Consider the following 17,330-nt stretch of genomic DNA (forward strand, 5'->3'; position numbering starts at 1 on the left):
CCCTTATGTCCAGTCCTGGTGTAAACCCTAACATTTACAGCCTCAATAATAATTAAACACGTCAGCTTGATATACAAGATAGAATACACACCAAAACACCCGATCAACAACAACAACCCATCCTTTGTCATTGACGAAAGGGGTGTTTCTCTTCCTCTTCAGAACCACCGGATCCACCAACACCAGCTACCTCCGCTGATTGCCGCAACCAGAATCACTCGAAGCCACCGCACTGCCTCCTCCCTTGTATAAAGCCCCCAATCGTGATTTTGTCAATATCTCTCCCTCTCTCTCTCTCTCTCTCTCAACTTCACCGGAGACCGTTTGTAATCGAAATCAGTCGTATCTGAGTAATCTCAGTTCAACGCCCTTAGTCGTTGGGTTAAACCGCACTAATCATCTTGGTTTTTCTCGTTGAGAAGGTCAGAGCAAGAAACATCCTTGGGAAGGCATTTTTTGACTGATCTCCTTCTTGTTCACACCTCTGTCTTTTCCCAATGTTTTTTGCATCTGGGTTTGAAACCTTTTTTTGAGGTCTCAGATTTTGATTTTAAGGGTGTTTGTTTCCTAAAGAGAGAGGGAAAAACCATTTTGTTTTGTGTTCAAGAGATTCTTTCAACCCTTTTGAGTTTTAAACTTAAATTGGCAATTTCATATGGTTTTTAAACATAATATTTTGATGCATCTCTTGAGTGGGGCTTCGGTGGTGAGCAATGGCGCTGCATGGGGCGGAGGAACCGAGACGGTGTTTCTCCTTGCATAATATTTTTAAGCTTACGACAGACCAGTTCTTCTTCTGACAGACCAGTTTCAGACGTCAGTTGTCTTGAGAGAAAATTCGTGATTCGGTGTTTTCGACTTAAACTATGTTAGCGTTTTAAGCTTACGTGGTCTAATTTGATTGGAGGCTGAAAAACACTTAGTTTACACCAAATCCTGATGGAGGTTATTTTTTAATTTTTTTTAATCGAATTATCTCTTTATTAATATAACAATTAAATGAGACAAAATGCTCTGTACAATATCAAAAATACAATTTAAAATCTTCACAATTCAAACATTATCTGTAACATACACAATAGTCACTCATGCTATTATTATACGTAGGACAATGTCTACGAAAAGCCATGCGTTGTTATAATGCACCCTAATGACCATTGACACACGCGTCCTAGTCGATTTACAGTGAAGGAGAGAAAAGGAAGGAGAAGGGGCGGGGAAGAGGGAGTCATAATTCCCTACCCACTTTGCTATACTCTCTCTAGGCAGTTCTTTTTTGAGATTTTGATGGCTAGTTTAGGTTTCTATCACCCTCTTTGGTCAATAATTATTGTACCATATCGATTTATAAAATTTTTTCTGTAAAATTTATTTATAAACCTACCATTCCTTTAAATTATTTCCAAACTTTCAACGAGAATGTAAATCAAGAATTTATTAATTATTATTGATAAACACGTTGACGTGGTTAAATAAAAACCCCCCACACCACACAAACACGCCCCCAAACCCCACGACTTGATTTTCCCGGAAAGTCCCTGCCTTTCCGAGAAAATCTCGCGATGGACCCTATTCCTGACCTCTCTGACGAGTTCCCCAACTGGCTGGAGCTGCCCCGGGACGTGACGGCGTCGATCCTGCTGAGACTGGGCGCCGTCGAGATCCTGACGAGCGCGCAGATGGTGTGCTCGCCGTGGCGCAACCTCTGCAAGGACCCGTCGATGTGGCGCGCCATCGACATGGGCAACAACAACCACTGGAATGACGACGAACTCAATACGATTTGCCGCGACGCCGTCGATCGCAGCTGCGGCCAGTTGGTCGATATAAACCTCGAGTACTTCGGCACCGACAAGCTCCTCAGGCACATCGCTGATGGGTATTTTTTTTTTTTTGAATTATGCGCGAGAAATAAACGTTTTGATTGATATGTTTATGTTTAAATTTTAATATTGAGGGCCTTTTTGATTGATATGCTATGAGTATTGTGGTCGTTTGGATTTTTGTAATTACTTCGTGTAATTCTAGTTTATTGACTTAGAGGTTTAGGGTTTGTTGGTAAATTTGAGGTATTTGTGTTTATCATTTGCTGCATCCTGTGCTAATTAAGTTTTGATTTTTGGAATGTTTTGACATTTTGAGGGTGTTTGAAATTTCTGGGAGGGTTGTAGAATTTTGATTCCTGGTTTCATTTTGGTTTTAGCATGGCTATCAGAAGTTGTTGGCGTTCTGGACTTTGAATGTTATTGCCTACTGTTTGAGCTTGGCTCGGGCTTGAGTTGAGCCACAATTTTAGAGGAGTTGGCTTGCAAGCCTGTCGCATTGAGCCCATGTAGGTTCTAAACTATTCTCCCTCCTAACTTAATCAATTTGTATTTCTCTCGTCAATCGACAACATGGGTTTCTTATATTATCTAACCATGTGTTTGTGATAGTCTTGCTTCACTCAACTCTGCATTCTATTACCAGCATCCAGAAATTTATGATAGTCATACCGACATCAACAACATGGGTTTCTTGCATTGTCTAACTGTGGTTTTGTGTGCTTGTCTTGCTGCCCTTGCCTCTGTTCTTACTACCAGCATCCAAAATTTATAAAAGGAAAAGCTGTCACACACAGTATGACAACTCATTAAAAAAAGCTTCAACACATTCTTTTTCCTCTTCTTAGAAAAAAAAATCATTGGATATCATCTTTCGTATTATCTATTCCAACTTTAGACTATCAAAATCACTTTGTTGAAGCATTTGGATTGATGTGCTTTATCCTCAAGTTGTACCTGGTCAGAGGTGCTTAGCTTTCATAGTGTAAGGTGTTAATCTTGAGGCATACTCTTATTTGTTGATGAAAAATTGGTTAAATGGGTTTTTCATCTTATATATCATTGGATATCATCTTTCGTATTATCTATTCCAACTTTAGACTATCAAAATCACTTTGTTGAAGCATTTGGATTAATGTGCTTTATCCTCAAGTTGTACCTGGTCAGAGGTGCTTAGCTTTCATAGTGTAAGGTGTTAATCTTGAGGCATACTCTTATTTGTTGATGAAAAATTGGTTAAATGGGTTTTTCATCTTATATATCATTGGATATCATCTTTCGTATTATCTATTCCAACTTTAGACTATCAAAATCACTTTGTTGAAGCATTTGGATTGATGTGCTTTATCCTCAAGTTGTACCTGGTCAGAGGTGCTTAGCTTTCATAGTGTAAGGTGTTAATCTTGAGGCATACTCTTATTTGTTGATGAAAAATTGGTTAAATGGGTTTTTCATCTTATATATACTTCTGTACTGTTATGGCTTTATTTATTCAAAAAATGAAAGGCATGAAGGGATCTATAATTAACTGCTCCTTGAATGTAAGCTCCGCAGACATCCATTTCCAGCACTTTATGCTAAGACGCTTGGATTTATGGCTTCAAATGTATGTAGGAAGTTTTGGGCATGGGAATTAATAAATTGTGGATGATTTGGCCGGGAAAATGTTCCCAACTAGACATGGGTTTCTTTTCTTTGAATAATCTTTCTGCATAGAATACAAAATAGACGGCACATCACCACTTTGCAGCCCTCCTTGTTGAATTATAGGCCCCACTGGGGGGCTGCAATGTAGAAAGATATCCCATATACAGTTCACAATCTATGTGGTGGATTATGGATTCAGTCTCTTTTATTCCAATAATGAATTTGCAGACGCATAATTCTTCCACTTATTTGTGTTTGCCTGTCTCTGGGTAACTGCTGGTTCATTTTAGTCATTTCCTTTCATGGTATTTTAACAGTTCAAGTCAGCTCAAACGCCTGCGGCTTGTACATTGCTATTATGACATTTCGGATGAGGGGTTGAGTGAAGTGGCTGCAAAACTTCCATTACTAGAGGAGCTTGCCATTTCATACTGTCCATTTTCAAAAGAAGCTCTGAAAGCTGTGGGCCGCAGTTGCCCTCTTCTGAAGTCACTCAAATTCAACAACCAGGATTATGGACTTCCTCGCATAGAGTGTGATGAGGAGGCACTTGCTATTGCAGAGAACATGCCCAGATTGCGCCACCTCCAGCTTTTCGGAAATAACCTGACTAATGACGGCTTGCAGGCCATCCTTGACGGTTGTCCTCACCTTGAATCATTTGACCTACGGCAATGTTTCAGTGTCAAACTGACAGGGAATTTGGAAAGAAGATGTGCTCAACAGATTAAAAACTTGCGTCTTCCCCATGATTCCACTGATGACTATGAATTTGGTGCTGAACTTGATGGTTATGGTTCTTTTGATGATGACTACCCATCTGGGTCGTCGGACATAGATCATTTGTCTCATTCTGACTATTATGAATTCTCAGATGGCAGCAATTTCTCCGACCTCTATGACTCCGACTATGACTACGATGACTACTATGACAGAAATCAAAATTTTAACTATGGAGATTTTTATCTTGACTAGCTTGAATGAAATGACTCCTCTCTCCCAATATTTTGAATGTTTAATATTAGTATCGTATTGATTTTATATGCACAATTAAATACATGAATTTTAAATTCCTACAACAATAGGCTGTTAGTATCCATTTCATTGCAAATACCCTCCACTCAAAAGTAGCATTGCATTTCAAGAATTCTTTCTTTATTATATAATTCTATAAAAGTTGTTTGGGAGGTAAATACTGAAAAGGAGTCTTCAAATCAATTTCTTTCCTTCCTCTTTTTGCTTTATTTAATTAATTGTCTCTTTTTGCTTTAAGTCCACGTAATAGCAAAAGTAAAAGTTTTGCCCTTTTTTTTTTCTTCTCTTTTCTTTTTGCTTTTTTGCTTTTGCTTTTAAGTCTTATTCTCTCTCTCGAACTAGGTAGGGTGGTGGAAGTATTTTGAGGCAGAAGGTGAAAAACTGAAGTGAGGGATTTTTGTTATATTTAAATATTAATTAAATAATATTTATTTTAATATTAATATTATACTTTTATTTAAAAATGATTCTTTTCGCTTGTTGGGATGCAAAATGTATTGCTATTCTCACAAAACAAGGCCAAAAAAATATCAACCCACAATTTTTAAGGATAAAACGGTTAAGATTGGATTTTATTTAATAATGTCTTTATTATTATTATTTGATTTTTTTAATTTATTGTTATTAATTTTTTAAGCCTTATTTATTTCGGAACGTTGGAGAATCAAATAATATTAATGTTTTTTTTTTTTTTTTTCTAAAAAAATTAAGTAAAGGTTTTAATTAAAGCATATATATATATATATATATATATATATGCTTCTTAGTTAACCATTTCCTTCTTAGTTGGGTAACGTTATCTTTTACTTGACCTATCTCGTTTACACCTCTTCTTTTCTCTTTGAGCTTTGCTTTCTTTATTTTGTCTTATCCCGTCACTTTTATAGTTGGCATATTTAGGAGACATTTGCCCTTCTTCTTCGTTGTTTTTTCTCAAATCAACGGCTGGACGTCCTCTCTACAACAAAGCCCTCTTCTTTTTCTTTTGCTTTAAGTCTTCTTTCCACTATATGCTGCCTCTTTACCTTTTTTTTTTTTTTTTTTATTCCTTTCTTTTCCGAAAATAAGGAAATTACTTTCATTAGAAATATCATTTAAGCTCAACATTTACTAATTAAATTATATTTCACAATTAAATATAAAATATAATAAGATATAATAATGCTACTTTAATAAATAAAATAAACACATTTAAGATATTGTCAGTAAAATTAGTGAGGAGGGTTTCCTCAAGGTTTGTTACTGTTATGAGATAAAAGATTAGAAATTAAGAAAGAATGAGGGGCTTTGATTTTTTATCATAGCTGAATGACCATCGTTTTGAACGTTAGTTGTAACTCTCTTCTTCTAACTCACCGAAAAAAAAAAAAAAAAAAAAAAACTCTCTTCTTATAAATGAAGATAGAGAAAACATTTTATCAGGACCATCCTGGTAAAACCCCGTTTACAGCACCTAATCAATAACCGACACATAAGCAAAAACATAAAAACTGCACGAAAATAACTTGGACCAAAATAGATTTTAGGGTAGTCCTAAAGGGTTAACTTTCCACCTCTAGGTTTTAGTTTTGAATCTAAAAATAAGTTTTGAAGCATTAGAAACGGGTTTTGGGGCATTAAAAATGGGTTTTGAGGCATTAGAAACGAGTTTTGAAGTGGGTCACGGCCGGCGGGGTTTGAGGCATTTACCCCTGGCCAGACCGCATGAATCCTACAAATTCCATCATTTTTTCATTTTCTCATTTTAAAAATCAACCATTAGATTTGTAGGACTTACACCTCAACCATTAGATTTATAGGACTCACACCTTCACTTATGTGAATTCTACAAATTCAAAAATTGATTTTCAAAAGATGAGGGTAGAAAATGATGGGAGAATACAAAAGAGCATTTCTCATAAATGAAATATTGTTTCGTTGTCATATTTGATGTTGTCGGTTTTACAAGTGCTAAAGCAGTGGCAGAAGGAAATAGGGATTTTGGTGAACTATCGAAGAGAAGAAAAAGATTCGGTGTTCTCATCTAACTCACTTTTATTGTTTTATGCTAATGTGTCTATCTTTCATTGGAGTGCACGAAAAAACTGATTTATGTCAAGTCCCTATATAAGTTATCCTCTTTGATATTTATAAGATTGTTTTGTATTCGGACTGTTTATTATTATTTTTGTTTTGTGAAAAATAAAAAATAAAAAACAAAAATTTTTAACAAACCGAACTTTTTTTTTTCTTCAGCTTCTAGAACCCAAAAAAAAAAAAAAAAAAAGAAAAAAGAAAAAAAAAAAGAAAAGGTTTGCATGTTTATTTATACTTAAAAATTTTTATTATTATTTTTTTGGCAAAACATAATCTAAATTCTAACTAGACTTTCTAATTATTGAAATTTTCATATTGAATTCAACAAGGTGTTAATTGATTTTGTAGAATTTTAAATTAAAAAAAAAAGAAAAGAAAAGAAGAGAATTATAGCGGAAGCAAAGAGAAAGAAAAGACACAATAAATTCTGAGGTAGTTTAGTGTTAAACACATATATTCATCATTATGCATCTTTCTTTTCTTAACTTGATTCATGTATATATACAATACAAAAATCTCAATCTATAGGAAAACTATGCTATGCGAGAGAATACAAGTATGGGAAAATTTGATTACAATCAAACTTAAATGAGTAATATTTTAATATTAGCCTAATATGAAAACATATATTCTAACATCTACTTCAAACTCAAGGTAGAAAGAAAAACAATTATTTTTTTTTTCTCAATGAATTGCGAGTGAAAGGAGGGGACAACTAAGAGGTAGGTGGCAGCGGTAGAGGTCGGCTATTTACCGATAGTTAAGGACCGAGTAGTTACTTGGGAGACGGCCAACGGTGGCTGGAATAAGTTGTTGGACAATGGCCAAGAAACACTGCAAATACAACTATTTACTTTAGAATAATCAAAGAAATTCAAGCAAACTAAATCAATTTCAACAAATAATTTCGTGAAAACAATATTATTGTGCTCTCTTGGATTTTGTTAATGATTATAATTACATTATGGATTTGAATCTCCTCAGGTTTTAAAACCTAAAATATGAGATTTTCATATTTTAAAATTTAAGCAATCTGTTTCATCTAACGGTCTAAACAAATCGATCTAAAAGTTTGTGTTACCGAGGCAAGTGGATTAAACATGTTAAAAACTAAAATTAATTACGTTGATAACATACAAACTTTTGAATTTTATTTAGATCGTTAGATGAAATGAAATACTCAAATTTTAAAACACGAAAAATCTCATATTTTAAAAAATCTGACGGATTTCAATCGGTAAATTATTTCCAAACTTTCTTACAGCAAGAGATTTTTAGTTAAAATGAATAAAGGGCACGTTAATTGTGGGAGGAAATGAAAGGACAACTTTATCTTTGAATTCAATTAACCTTTCTAAGTAGTGGGTCTATTAGGAGATTAGCTATATATGTCAGATTCTCAATCTTTTATTTCCAGCAATTCCATTTCCATTTTCCGTATTTCCAAACACAAACCCCGTGACTTGATTTTCCCGGAAAATAGCCTTTTCGAGAAAATCTCGCGATGGACTCTCCTCCTGACCCGGCAGACGAGTTCCGCAACTGGCTGGAGCTGCCCCGGGACGTGACGGCGTCGATCCTGCTGAGACTGGGCGCCGTCGAGATCCTGACGAGCGCGCAGAGAGTGTGCTCGCCGTGGCGCAAACTCTGCAAGGACCCGTCGATGTGGCGTGCCGTCGACATGCGCAACCCCGACAACAAATGGGAGGACTACGAACTAGAACTAGAGTGGATGTGCCGCGACGCCGTCGATCGCAGCTGTGGGCAGTTGATCGATATCAACCTCGAGAACTTCGGCACCGACGAGCTCCTCAGGCACATTGCTGACAGGTTTTTTCTTTTTTATATTTTTGGTTCGGATTTGATTAATATGTTTATGTTTAATTTTTAATAGTGAGGGCCTTTTTGTTGTGAACAAAACAACATAAGTGTTTACTCATCAAAAAAACAGAATTTCTGCTACAATAAATTTACAGTTGTGGATTCAATCTCTCAATGATGAATTGGGTGATGTAGAAATATTCTTCCTCATATTGGTGTTTGCCTGTCTGTTGATAACTGCTGGTTTTATTTTTGTCATTTCCTTTCTTGGTACTTTAACAGTTCAAGTCAGCTCAAACGCCTGGGACTTGTAAGATGCTTTAGTATTTCAGATAAGGGATTGAGTGGAGTGGCTGCAAAACTTCCATTACTAGAGGAGCTTGCCATTTCGTACTGTTCATTGTCAAAAGAAGCTCTGGAAGCTGTGGGCCGTTGTTGCCCTCTTTTGAAATCACTAAATTTCAACATCCGGTGGCACATGAGGAATGGAGATTATGATGGGGAGGCAGTTGCTATTGCAGAGAACATGAGTGAATTGCGCCGCCTCCAGCTTTTCGGAAATAAGGTGACTAATGAGGGTTTGCAGGCCATCCTTGATGGTTGTCCTCACCTTGAATCGCTTGACCTACGCCGATGTTTGAATCTCACTCTGGCAGGGGATTTGGGAAGAAGATGTGCTCAACAGATTAAACACTTGCGTCTTCCCCATGATTCCACTGATGACTATGAATTTAATGATTATTGTTCTGTTGTTGACGTATCTGGTGGGTTTTCGGACATAGATCATTTGTCTTTTATATATATATATATATATATATATAGTTTTTGTTTTTACTAATCATTTGTCTGATACTTATGAGTGTATTATGAATTCTCAGGTGGCAGCGTTGTCTCCGACGACGACTACGACTACGAAGAATACGGCCACGTCGACATTGAATATTTTGAAGCCTACGATCACCCCGACAACCAATGATGGAGGTATACCGGCCACCCCCAACTCATAAGGAAAAAAGGAAAAATAAAATAAAAATTGAAGGTAACAAAAAATTTATAAGGAATTACTTTTATTTTTATTTTTTTATTTTTTGCATATCGGCCTCTAGCAACACAATTTATGGACCTTCAGCCCCTGCCCATACTAAACTCTGCCTACATCGATCCTTACCAACAACGACGAAGATTCTAGGATCGGGGTTTTTACTTTGAGCAGCATAAATGGAATGATTCTGATGTTGTACCCAACTCTTCTTTTCCAATATTTTGAATGTTTAATATTAGTATTATATTGACTTTTATTTTAAATTTTGATGATACTTGTCCGCTAAAAGGTAGCATTGCATTTCATGTTAAGTCTTTCTTTATTGTATAGTTCTATTTAATGGCCGGCCTTTTGGAAGTGAAGAAATGATTGGTTTCAAATTATGTCTTATTTATACCTTATTTGTTATATATATATATATATATATTCCCCAAGCTGATTATCTGATCTGGTCATATATTGTGCAAGTCTTTACATATTTCCAAAACTAAGCAACGGTGATCCTCCATGGAATTGCCCATATAAGCTACAGCTAAAGTTGCAGAGGTTAAGAGCTTGAAACATGACGGTATAGTCTAAAGAAACTACTGAAGATACTAAAGAAATAAGAACAATGATTATTAATTTATTAGCTTTATTATTTCGCACCATGCGACCAATTTAGATGTTAAGCAAATTTCATAGATTCATAGAACAAAGAGCATGGTAAAACAACGCTGAAATATATATGCTATGTCGTCAGGGGCGTAACTAAAATTTATTTTAAAAGAATGACTTTTTGGTAGAGTAAAAAAATTCATTTTGGAAGGATTATCCTATATATATATATATCTATATATATATATATATATAAAACATTTAGTTAAAAAAAAATTAAAATTTTTGAGGTCTGAGATACATTGACATGAATTGTCAATTCATCATGAATTTTTTTCTTTTTCTTTTTCTTTTTTATTAAGAATTTTTGATCTAATGATGGAATTACAATGTCATTTTAACATAGTGTGATAATGATAAAATAGTGTTGTAATATATAGCATTACTCACGTTTAATATATGAGACAAGTTTAATTTGATTCCAAATTTCATGTGAATAAATTATATAAAATCTTTAAGATTTTACATTTCATTCAAAGACCTAAAAACCACTTTCATATTATAAGTTGTTCGGGAGTAACATTCTTTAAAAAGGAGTCTTCAAATTATCATTTTCTTTCACACACGAGTTTTGGTTTATCGGCATGATGCAACTTGGTTTGAACTGGGCATGGATTTAAATTCCGTAATAAAAATTTCCATGCTTCATTAGTATAAATCACCTTGATTTGTATTACCTCGAATAGTGCAAATCACCTTGTAAATCACTTTGGGTCAAGCTATAGTTTAGTCGAATTTAAAAAAACGTGTAAGGTTTCTATCATATAAGCCTCTCATGTGCGGCCTAGCAAATAGGCCACATTGTTGCCTCTTTACCCTTTTTCTTATTGCTTTCTATTCCAACAAAAAGGCAATTGCTTTCATTATAATATCATTTTAAGCTCTACATTTAATAATTAAACAATGTTTTACAATTAAATATAGAATGCAAGAACTAGAACATAATAAGATAGGATAATGTTTACTTTAATAAAGAAAATAATGGTGAGGAGGGTTTCCTCAAGTTTTGTTACTCTTTTGAGATAAAATATTAGCACTAAAATATTTTTTTAGTGCAACAACATCGCTAAAATATTTTATTATTATTATTATTATTTTTTGAACTAAAAACACACAAAAAAAAAAAAAATGGAACTAAAAGAAAACACAAAAAGTACTTTTTTTTTTTTTTGCAAACATAAAATAATCAAAACAACATGAAAACGAAGCAACATGCATCAAACACATATTCATGAGACATATTTTATTATTCTTTTATTCAACTAGGTAGAAAATCAATTTATTTTAATCAGAAGATAAAACAATAAAGCACTAATAAAAAAATAATAAAGTAAATTGAACAAGGGTTGGTTGAGAATTTGATTTCAATAACATGTTACAAAATAAATTAAATATTCATATAATTTCCAACCATAACAAATCAAACAAAGTAAGCATTTGATATAAACAAAAATCATAATAAATCAAAACACTCTTGTCAACATAAAATACTTCCAAATTAAATTATCCCCAAAATTCATTAATTAATCTATAAATAACAAATAAAATAGTCTAAAAACACATAATAAAAATACTAGGTTTCACCCTAACTACTAAGGATGAAAAGGCAGGCGGTTATTACCGTTAAACGATATATATATAAAACTATGTCATATTTTGCAAGGTATTATTGAATTACCATAAAAACAAAGTCGTTTTCATTTTGTTTTTTGTTTTTAATTTCTTCTTTTAAAAAGCGGTTATAATTGCTAACCGCCTAGCAAATTAGCAATTAGTAAAATGCCAATAACCACCAATTATAACCATCTATTCACCCATACTAGCTAGAGGATTATCCACTCATAATCATGAAAATAAATTCATAATCAAAATGTTTTAACAAATAACATAAAAGAAACTAAAACTAAAACTACACTAGTAAACTATCTCTGAAAAAAAAAAACCTTACAATCTTTCAGTCGACTACCCAAAGGATAAAGCCTGATTTAAAAAAAAAAAAAAAAAAAAAATTCATCGTGTTGCTCTCTATTGATTTGTATTCCGGCACCCTCTTTTTATGGAACCAAATCCTCTCCGTTCCTTTAAAAATAAGGACAAAACTATTATTTCACTTTCTGTTACTTAATTTTGTCATAAAAAAAAAAAAAAACTCTTCTCCCATTTATTTGAACCAGAAAGAATTCGATTGAATTAAACAAAACCATTTCCTTCTTAGAGCCTATTTGAGATTGCGTTTGAAAAATAGAACTTTTAAGTCAAAAAGAGCTTTTGGGCAAAAATTTTATTTTTAAGCTTTTACCAAAAGTATTTTTTGACAATTTTTAGACTTTTTAGACTCTTAAAAACGTTTTTAATTTATTTTACCAAACAAAAACTTTTTTCTTTAAACGAGTTTTTTGAGTGTTAAAAGTATTTTTAAACTCCTCAAACACAATCCCATTCAAGCCATTTGTTGGGTAACGTTCTCTTTTACCTGACCTATCTCGTTTACACCTCTTCTTTTCTCTTGGATGCTTCCCTTGAGCTTTGCTTTCTTTTATTTTGTCTTATGCGGTCGCTTAGCTGGCATATTTAGGAGACATTTGCCTTCTTCTTCGTTGTTCTTTTTCAAATCAACGGCAGGATTTCCTCTAAACCAAAGCCTATTCTTCTTTTTCTTTTTCTTTTTCTTTAATTATTAAGTCTTCTTTTCACGATGCTGCCTCTTCAGCCCCCACCCACCCTCCCCTTATTCTTTTCTTGTCCATAAAAAAAGAGACAATTAATTACTTTCATTAGAATATCATTTAATAATTAAACAATATTTTTCAATTAAATGTAGAATATAATAAGATATGATAATGCTTACTTTGATAAAGATAATATGCTTATTTAATCTATTATGAGTAAAATTAGTGAGGAGGGTTTCCTCAAGTTTTGTTACTGTTATGAGATAAAAGATTAGCAAGAAAGAATGAGGGGCTTTGATTTTTGGTCATAGACTCATAGCTGAATAACAATCCTTTTGAATGTTGATTGGAAGGGGATTCTAAGCAAGTCGTCCAAAATCCTAGCCTTTCCCAGAAAGTTTCGCGATGGACTCTGCTCCTGACCCCGCAGACGAGTTCCGCAACTGGCTGGTGCTGCCCCGGAACGTGACGGTGTCGATCCTGCTGAGACTAGGAGCCATTGAGATCCTGAAGAGCGCGCAGATGGTGTGCTCCCCGTGGCACAGCCTCTGCAAGGATCCTTCGATGTGGCGCGCCATCGACATGCGCAACTCCGGCAACCACTTGGAGTTCCCCAACTTCCAGAAGATGTGCCGCCACGCGGTCGATCGCAGCTGCGGCCACTTGGTCGATATCAACGTCGAGTACTTCGGCACCGACGATCTCCTCAGGCACATCGCCGACAGGTATTTTCTTTTTATTTTATTTATTTAATGTGAATTATGCGCCTGAAATTAATTTTTAATCGTGAGGGCCTCTTTGTTGTACAATGTGTTTGAATCAGTTTGATAGAGGTCCGGATAAACTAAATTTCGTGGTATTTTAACAGTTCAAGTCAGCTCAAACGCCTTCGGCTTGTGCATTGCAATGACATCTCAGACGAGGGATTGAGTCAAGCGGCTGCAAAACTTGAATTACTAGAGGAACTTGCCATTTCATACTGTCCCTTTTCAAAAGAAGCTCTCAAAGCTGTGGGTCGCTGTTGCCCTCTTCTGAAATCACTCAAATTCAACAGCCGGGTGCAGAGGAATGGAGATTATGATGGGGAGGCACTTACTATAGCAGAGAACATGAGTGAATTGCTCCGCCTCCAGCTTTTTGGAAATTTGCTCACTAATGACGGCTTGCAGGCCATCCTTGATGGTTGTCCTCGCCTTGAATCGCTTGACCTACGCCGATGTTTCAATCTCATTCTGGCTGGGGATTTGGGAAGAAGATGTTCTGAACAGATTAAAGGCTTGCGTCTTCCCCATGATTCCATTGATGACTACGAATTTAATGATTGTTGTTCTTTTGTTAACGTATCTGGTGGGTTTTCGGACATAGAACATGCTAACGTATCTGGTGGGTTTTCGGACATAGATCATTTGTCTTATATATATATATAGCTACTCATTTGTGTGATAGTTATGAGTGTATTATGAATTCTCAGGTGGCAGCAAATTCTTCGACTTCAGCTACATTAACTACTACGACGAAGACTGCCACGACTACGATCACAACTACGACGACGACTACGACGACGGCCACATCGACATTGAATACTTTGAAGCCTACGATGACCCCAACAACGACTGAGATTTTTGTGATGGTGGTTTTTATTTTGACAAAAGCATAAATGGAATGATTCCTATGCTGTGCCTGTACCCAATATTTTGAATGTGTGGTATTAATATCATATTCGCTTCTTGTGTGTACTAATTTTAAATTTCACAATACTTGCCTGCAAATTTCATTCGCTCTTCGTGGTTAATTCATACAAAATCATCTAAAAAAATGACACGTGTTTCTTAACATGTAAGAAACAGATGTACGTTATTAAATTTTTTAGATGTTAAGCAAATTTTATATCACAAAGAGCATAGCAAAACATTGCTGAAAGATGATTTGTCAGCGGTGAGACTAGAATTTTAGAAGCAAAAAAATTTATTCTATAGGAATTGACTTTTTGGTAGAGTAAAAAAATAATTTTGGAAGGTTTATTCCATAAAAAAACATTTAATTTAGAAGAAATTTAAAATTTTCCGGGGATGAGATAATTTGATATGAATTGTCAATTCATCATGATTTTATTATTATTTAATCTAATGGTAATTCACAATGTCACATTAACATAATAAGATATTCATTTTAGAACAATATGAAAAACATATTCATGAGACATATTTTTTTAGTCAACTTAATAGAAAATCAATTTTTCTAATAGGAAGATAAAACAATAAAGCACTAAAAAAAAAATAAATAAAGTAAATTGAACAAGGGTTGGTTAAGAATTTGATTTCAATAACATGTTACAAAGTAAATTAAGTATTCATATATTTTCGAACCATAACAAATCAAACAAAGTAAGCATTTGATATAAACAAAAATCATAATGAATCAAAACACTGATCTTGTCAACATAAACTTACTTTCAAATTAAAATTATTAATCTATAAATAACAAATAAAATAGTCTAAAAACACAACAAAAATACTAGGTTTCACCCCTAACCTTAACTAGAGGATTAACCATGCACTCATAATCTCGAAAATAAATTCCATATTCAAATTAAATGCTAAACATTAAACTTAACAAATAACATAAAAGAAAATAAAACTAAATCAGTAAACTATCTATCAAAAAAAATCTCAGTCTCCCAGTCGGCTCCCCAAAAGGCAAAAGGAGAAAACCTTGATAAAAAAAAAAAAAATTCATTGTGCGGCTCTCTACCGATTTGTGTTCGGTGCCCTTTTGTTTTTTTTGAAACCGAATCCTCCCTAGTTCGTCGGTTCCTTACAAAATAGAGACAAAACAATTTACTTTTTTTTTTTTAAAGACAACTTTGTTAATTTTTTTTTGAAGAAACCAGCTCTTCTCCCATTCATTTGAACTGGAGAAAATCCAATTTCTTTTTATTGAAGGTTAAACAAAATCATTTCCTTTTTAGTTGGGTAACGTTCTCTTTTTCTTGACCTATCTTATTTTCTCTTTGCTGCTTTATTTAGTCTTATGCGGTAACTTAGCTGGCAGATTTAGGAGACGTTTGCCTTCTTCTTCGTTGTTCTTTTTTTCAAATCAACGGCTGGATTTCCTCTACAACAAAGCCATCTTCTTCTTTTTTCTTCTTTTTCTTTTGCTTTAATACATCTTCTTTTCACGATGCTGCCTTTTACCCATTTTTTTGATTCCTTTCTTTTCCTAAAAAAAGGCAATTACTTTCATTAGAATATCGTTTTAAGATGATCATGTTTACTTTGATTAAGAAAATATAAATATTTAAGCTATTATGAGTAAAATTAGTGAGGACGGTTTCCTCAAGTTTTGTTACTGTTTTGATATAAAAGATTAGCAAGAAAGAATGAGGGGTTTTGATTTTTGGTCATAGCTAAATGACAATCCTTTTGGATGTTGGTTGTAACTCTCTTCTTATAAATGAAGATCATCTTTTCTTTTTTAAAATCTATCACTGAATTTGTAGGATTCAAACATTCACTTGAGTGAGTCCTGCAAATTCAGGGGTTGACTTTTAAAATATAAGGATATAGAAGGATGGGAGAACACTAAAGAGCATTTGTCATAAATGAAATATTGCTTCATTGTCATATATGATGTTGCCGGTTTTACAGGTGCTAGAGCAGCAGCAAAAGCAAATAGGGATTTTGGTGAACTATTGAAGAGAAGAAAAAGATCCGGTGTTTTCATCTAACTCACTTTTGTTGTTTTACGCTAATGTGTCTATCTTTCATTAGAGTATAGAAAATAGCTAATTTATGCCAAGTCCTTATATAAGTTATCCTCTTTGATATTTATAAGATTGTTTTGTATTTGGATTGTTTATTATTATTTTTGTTTTGTGAAAAAAAAAAGATAAAAAACAAAATTTTTAGGGGAAAATTCACTTTACCTCGCTAAAGTTTAAGGTATTTTTCAATTTGAACCCCAATGTTTAAAAATTTGCAATGTATCCCCCTAATATTTCAAAAATTTGTAATTAACACCCTTCGTTACTAATTGCCGTCTAAGTAGACGAAAATGACATCACATGCGTCTCACGTGGGATTTTTATGCTGCATCTTCAAATTTTGCACCCAACCTAGCTAGTGAAATTACCATAGTGCCTCTCGAAGATTTTCTCGAAAACTCACGTCGTTTAAACGCCAGTCGACGTACCCACTGAGGATAGAAATTACCGCTCTAATGGCGATGTCGTCAATTGCAGGCTCGTCTCTTCTTGAAGTACCCTTTGACGCCGATGACTTGTTATTCGATCTCCCCAAGACTGAACTGTCCGAACCCACCCTTCTAGATGAAAAAACTGAAGATCCATTGTTCGCAATAGTTTTCCGGTGATGGAAGATGAATATGGGGAGTGATGAGTGCTCTGTTTTAGCTTCGCAGGATTTCAAGAAATGGGGAATTTCCTGCGCGCGATTCCTTCCTTCGCAAGCAATGGTTGTAAGGAAGCCATTTGTGTTCGTTGGATTTGGGTTCGGGGGAAAGAAAAGGTGAGCTTCACTAACATCCTTTCAAACGGAAAGA

General features: G+C 34.3%; 3 protein-coding genes across 4 annotated transcripts; all 3 read left to right on the top strand.

Moving 5' to 3' along the window:
• The first annotated feature begins 1,495 nt into the window (after positions 1-1,495).
• LOC132168839 (putative F-box/LRR-repeat protein 23) lies at positions 1,496-4,511 on the top strand. The gene is made up of 2 exons (XM_059579897.1): positions 1,496-1,879; positions 3,788-4,511. The coding sequence occupies exons 1-2, from the start codon at positions 1,563-1,565 to the stop codon at positions 4,443-4,445; spliced, it is 975 nt and encodes a 324-aa protein (XP_059435880.1). The 5' UTR covers positions 1,496-1,562; the 3' UTR covers positions 4,446-4,511.
• Positions 4,512-8,017: 3,506 nt separating this feature from the next.
• Positions 8,018-9,700, top strand: LOC132168841 (putative F-box/LRR-repeat protein 23). Of its 2 annotated transcripts, XM_059579900.1 has the most exons (4): positions 8,018-8,411; positions 8,685-9,166; positions 9,281-9,383; positions 9,509-9,700. In XM_059579900.1, exons 1-3 carry the CDS (start codon positions 8,086-8,088, stop codon positions 9,376-9,378), a joined length of 906 nt encoding a protein of 301 aa, XP_059435883.1. In that variant the 5' UTR covers positions 8,018-8,085; the 3' UTR covers positions 9,379-9,383; positions 9,509-9,700. The 2 variants fall into 2 exon arrangements, with proteins under 2 accessions (XP_059435883.1, XP_059435882.1); XM_059579899.1 differs by having other exon boundaries at positions 9,281-9,700.
• Positions 9,701-12,988: 3,288 nt separating this feature from the next.
• On the top strand, positions 12,989-14,506 carry LOC132168838 (putative F-box/LRR-repeat protein 23). The gene is made up of 3 exons (XM_059579896.1): positions 12,989-13,495; positions 13,639-14,153; positions 14,242-14,506. Exons 1-3 carry the CDS (start codon positions 13,176-13,178, stop codon positions 14,385-14,387), a joined length of 981 nt encoding a protein of 326 aa, XP_059435879.1. The 5' UTR covers positions 12,989-13,175; the 3' UTR covers positions 14,388-14,506.
• The last annotated feature ends 2,824 nt before the right edge of the window (positions 14,507-17,330 follow it).

The sequence above is a fragment of the Corylus avellana genome, chromosome ca2 (assembly GCF_901000735.1).
Source record: "Corylus avellana chromosome ca2, CavTom2PMs-1.0".
In the NCBI taxonomy this organism is placed as follows: domain Eukaryota; kingdom Viridiplantae; phylum Streptophyta; class Magnoliopsida; order Fagales; family Betulaceae; genus Corylus; species Corylus avellana.

What these genes read in the sequence shown, in the direction of transcription:
- LOC132168839 (XM_059579897.1), top strand. Translation starts at nt 1,563, where the DNA reads ATGGACCCTATTCCTGACCTCTCTGACGAGTTCCCCAACTGGCTGGAG. An exon ending in CTCAGGCACATCGCTGATGG is followed by an intron (nt 1,880 to 3,787) that starts GTATTTTTTTTT and finishes GTATTTTAACAG; the next exon opens with TTCAAGTCAGCTCAAACGCC.
- LOC132168841 (XM_059579899.1), top strand. Translation starts at nt 8,086, where the DNA reads ATGGACTCTCCTCCTGACCCGGCAGACGAGTTCCGCAACTGGCTGGAG. An exon ending in CTCAGGCACATTGCTGACAG is followed by an intron (nt 8,412 to 8,684) that starts GTTTTTTCTTTT and finishes GTACTTTAACAG; the next exon opens with TTCAAGTCAGCTCAAACGCC. An exon ending in TTCTGTTGTTGACGTATCTG is followed by an intron (nt 9,167 to 9,280) that starts GTGGGTTTTCGG and finishes ATGAATTCTCAG; the next exon opens with GTGGCAGCGTTGTCTCCGAC.
- LOC132168838 (XM_059579896.1), top strand. Translation starts at nt 13,176, where the DNA reads ATGGACTCTGCTCCTGACCCCGCAGACGAGTTCCGCAACTGGCTGGTG. An exon ending in CTCAGGCACATCGCCGACAG is followed by an intron (nt 13,496 to 13,638) that starts GTATTTTCTTTT and finishes GTATTTTAACAG; the next exon opens with TTCAAGTCAGCTCAAACGCC. An exon ending in AGAACATGCTAACGTATCTG is followed by an intron (nt 14,154 to 14,241) that starts GTGGGTTTTCGG and finishes ATGAATTCTCAG; the next exon opens with GTGGCAGCAAATTCTTCGAC.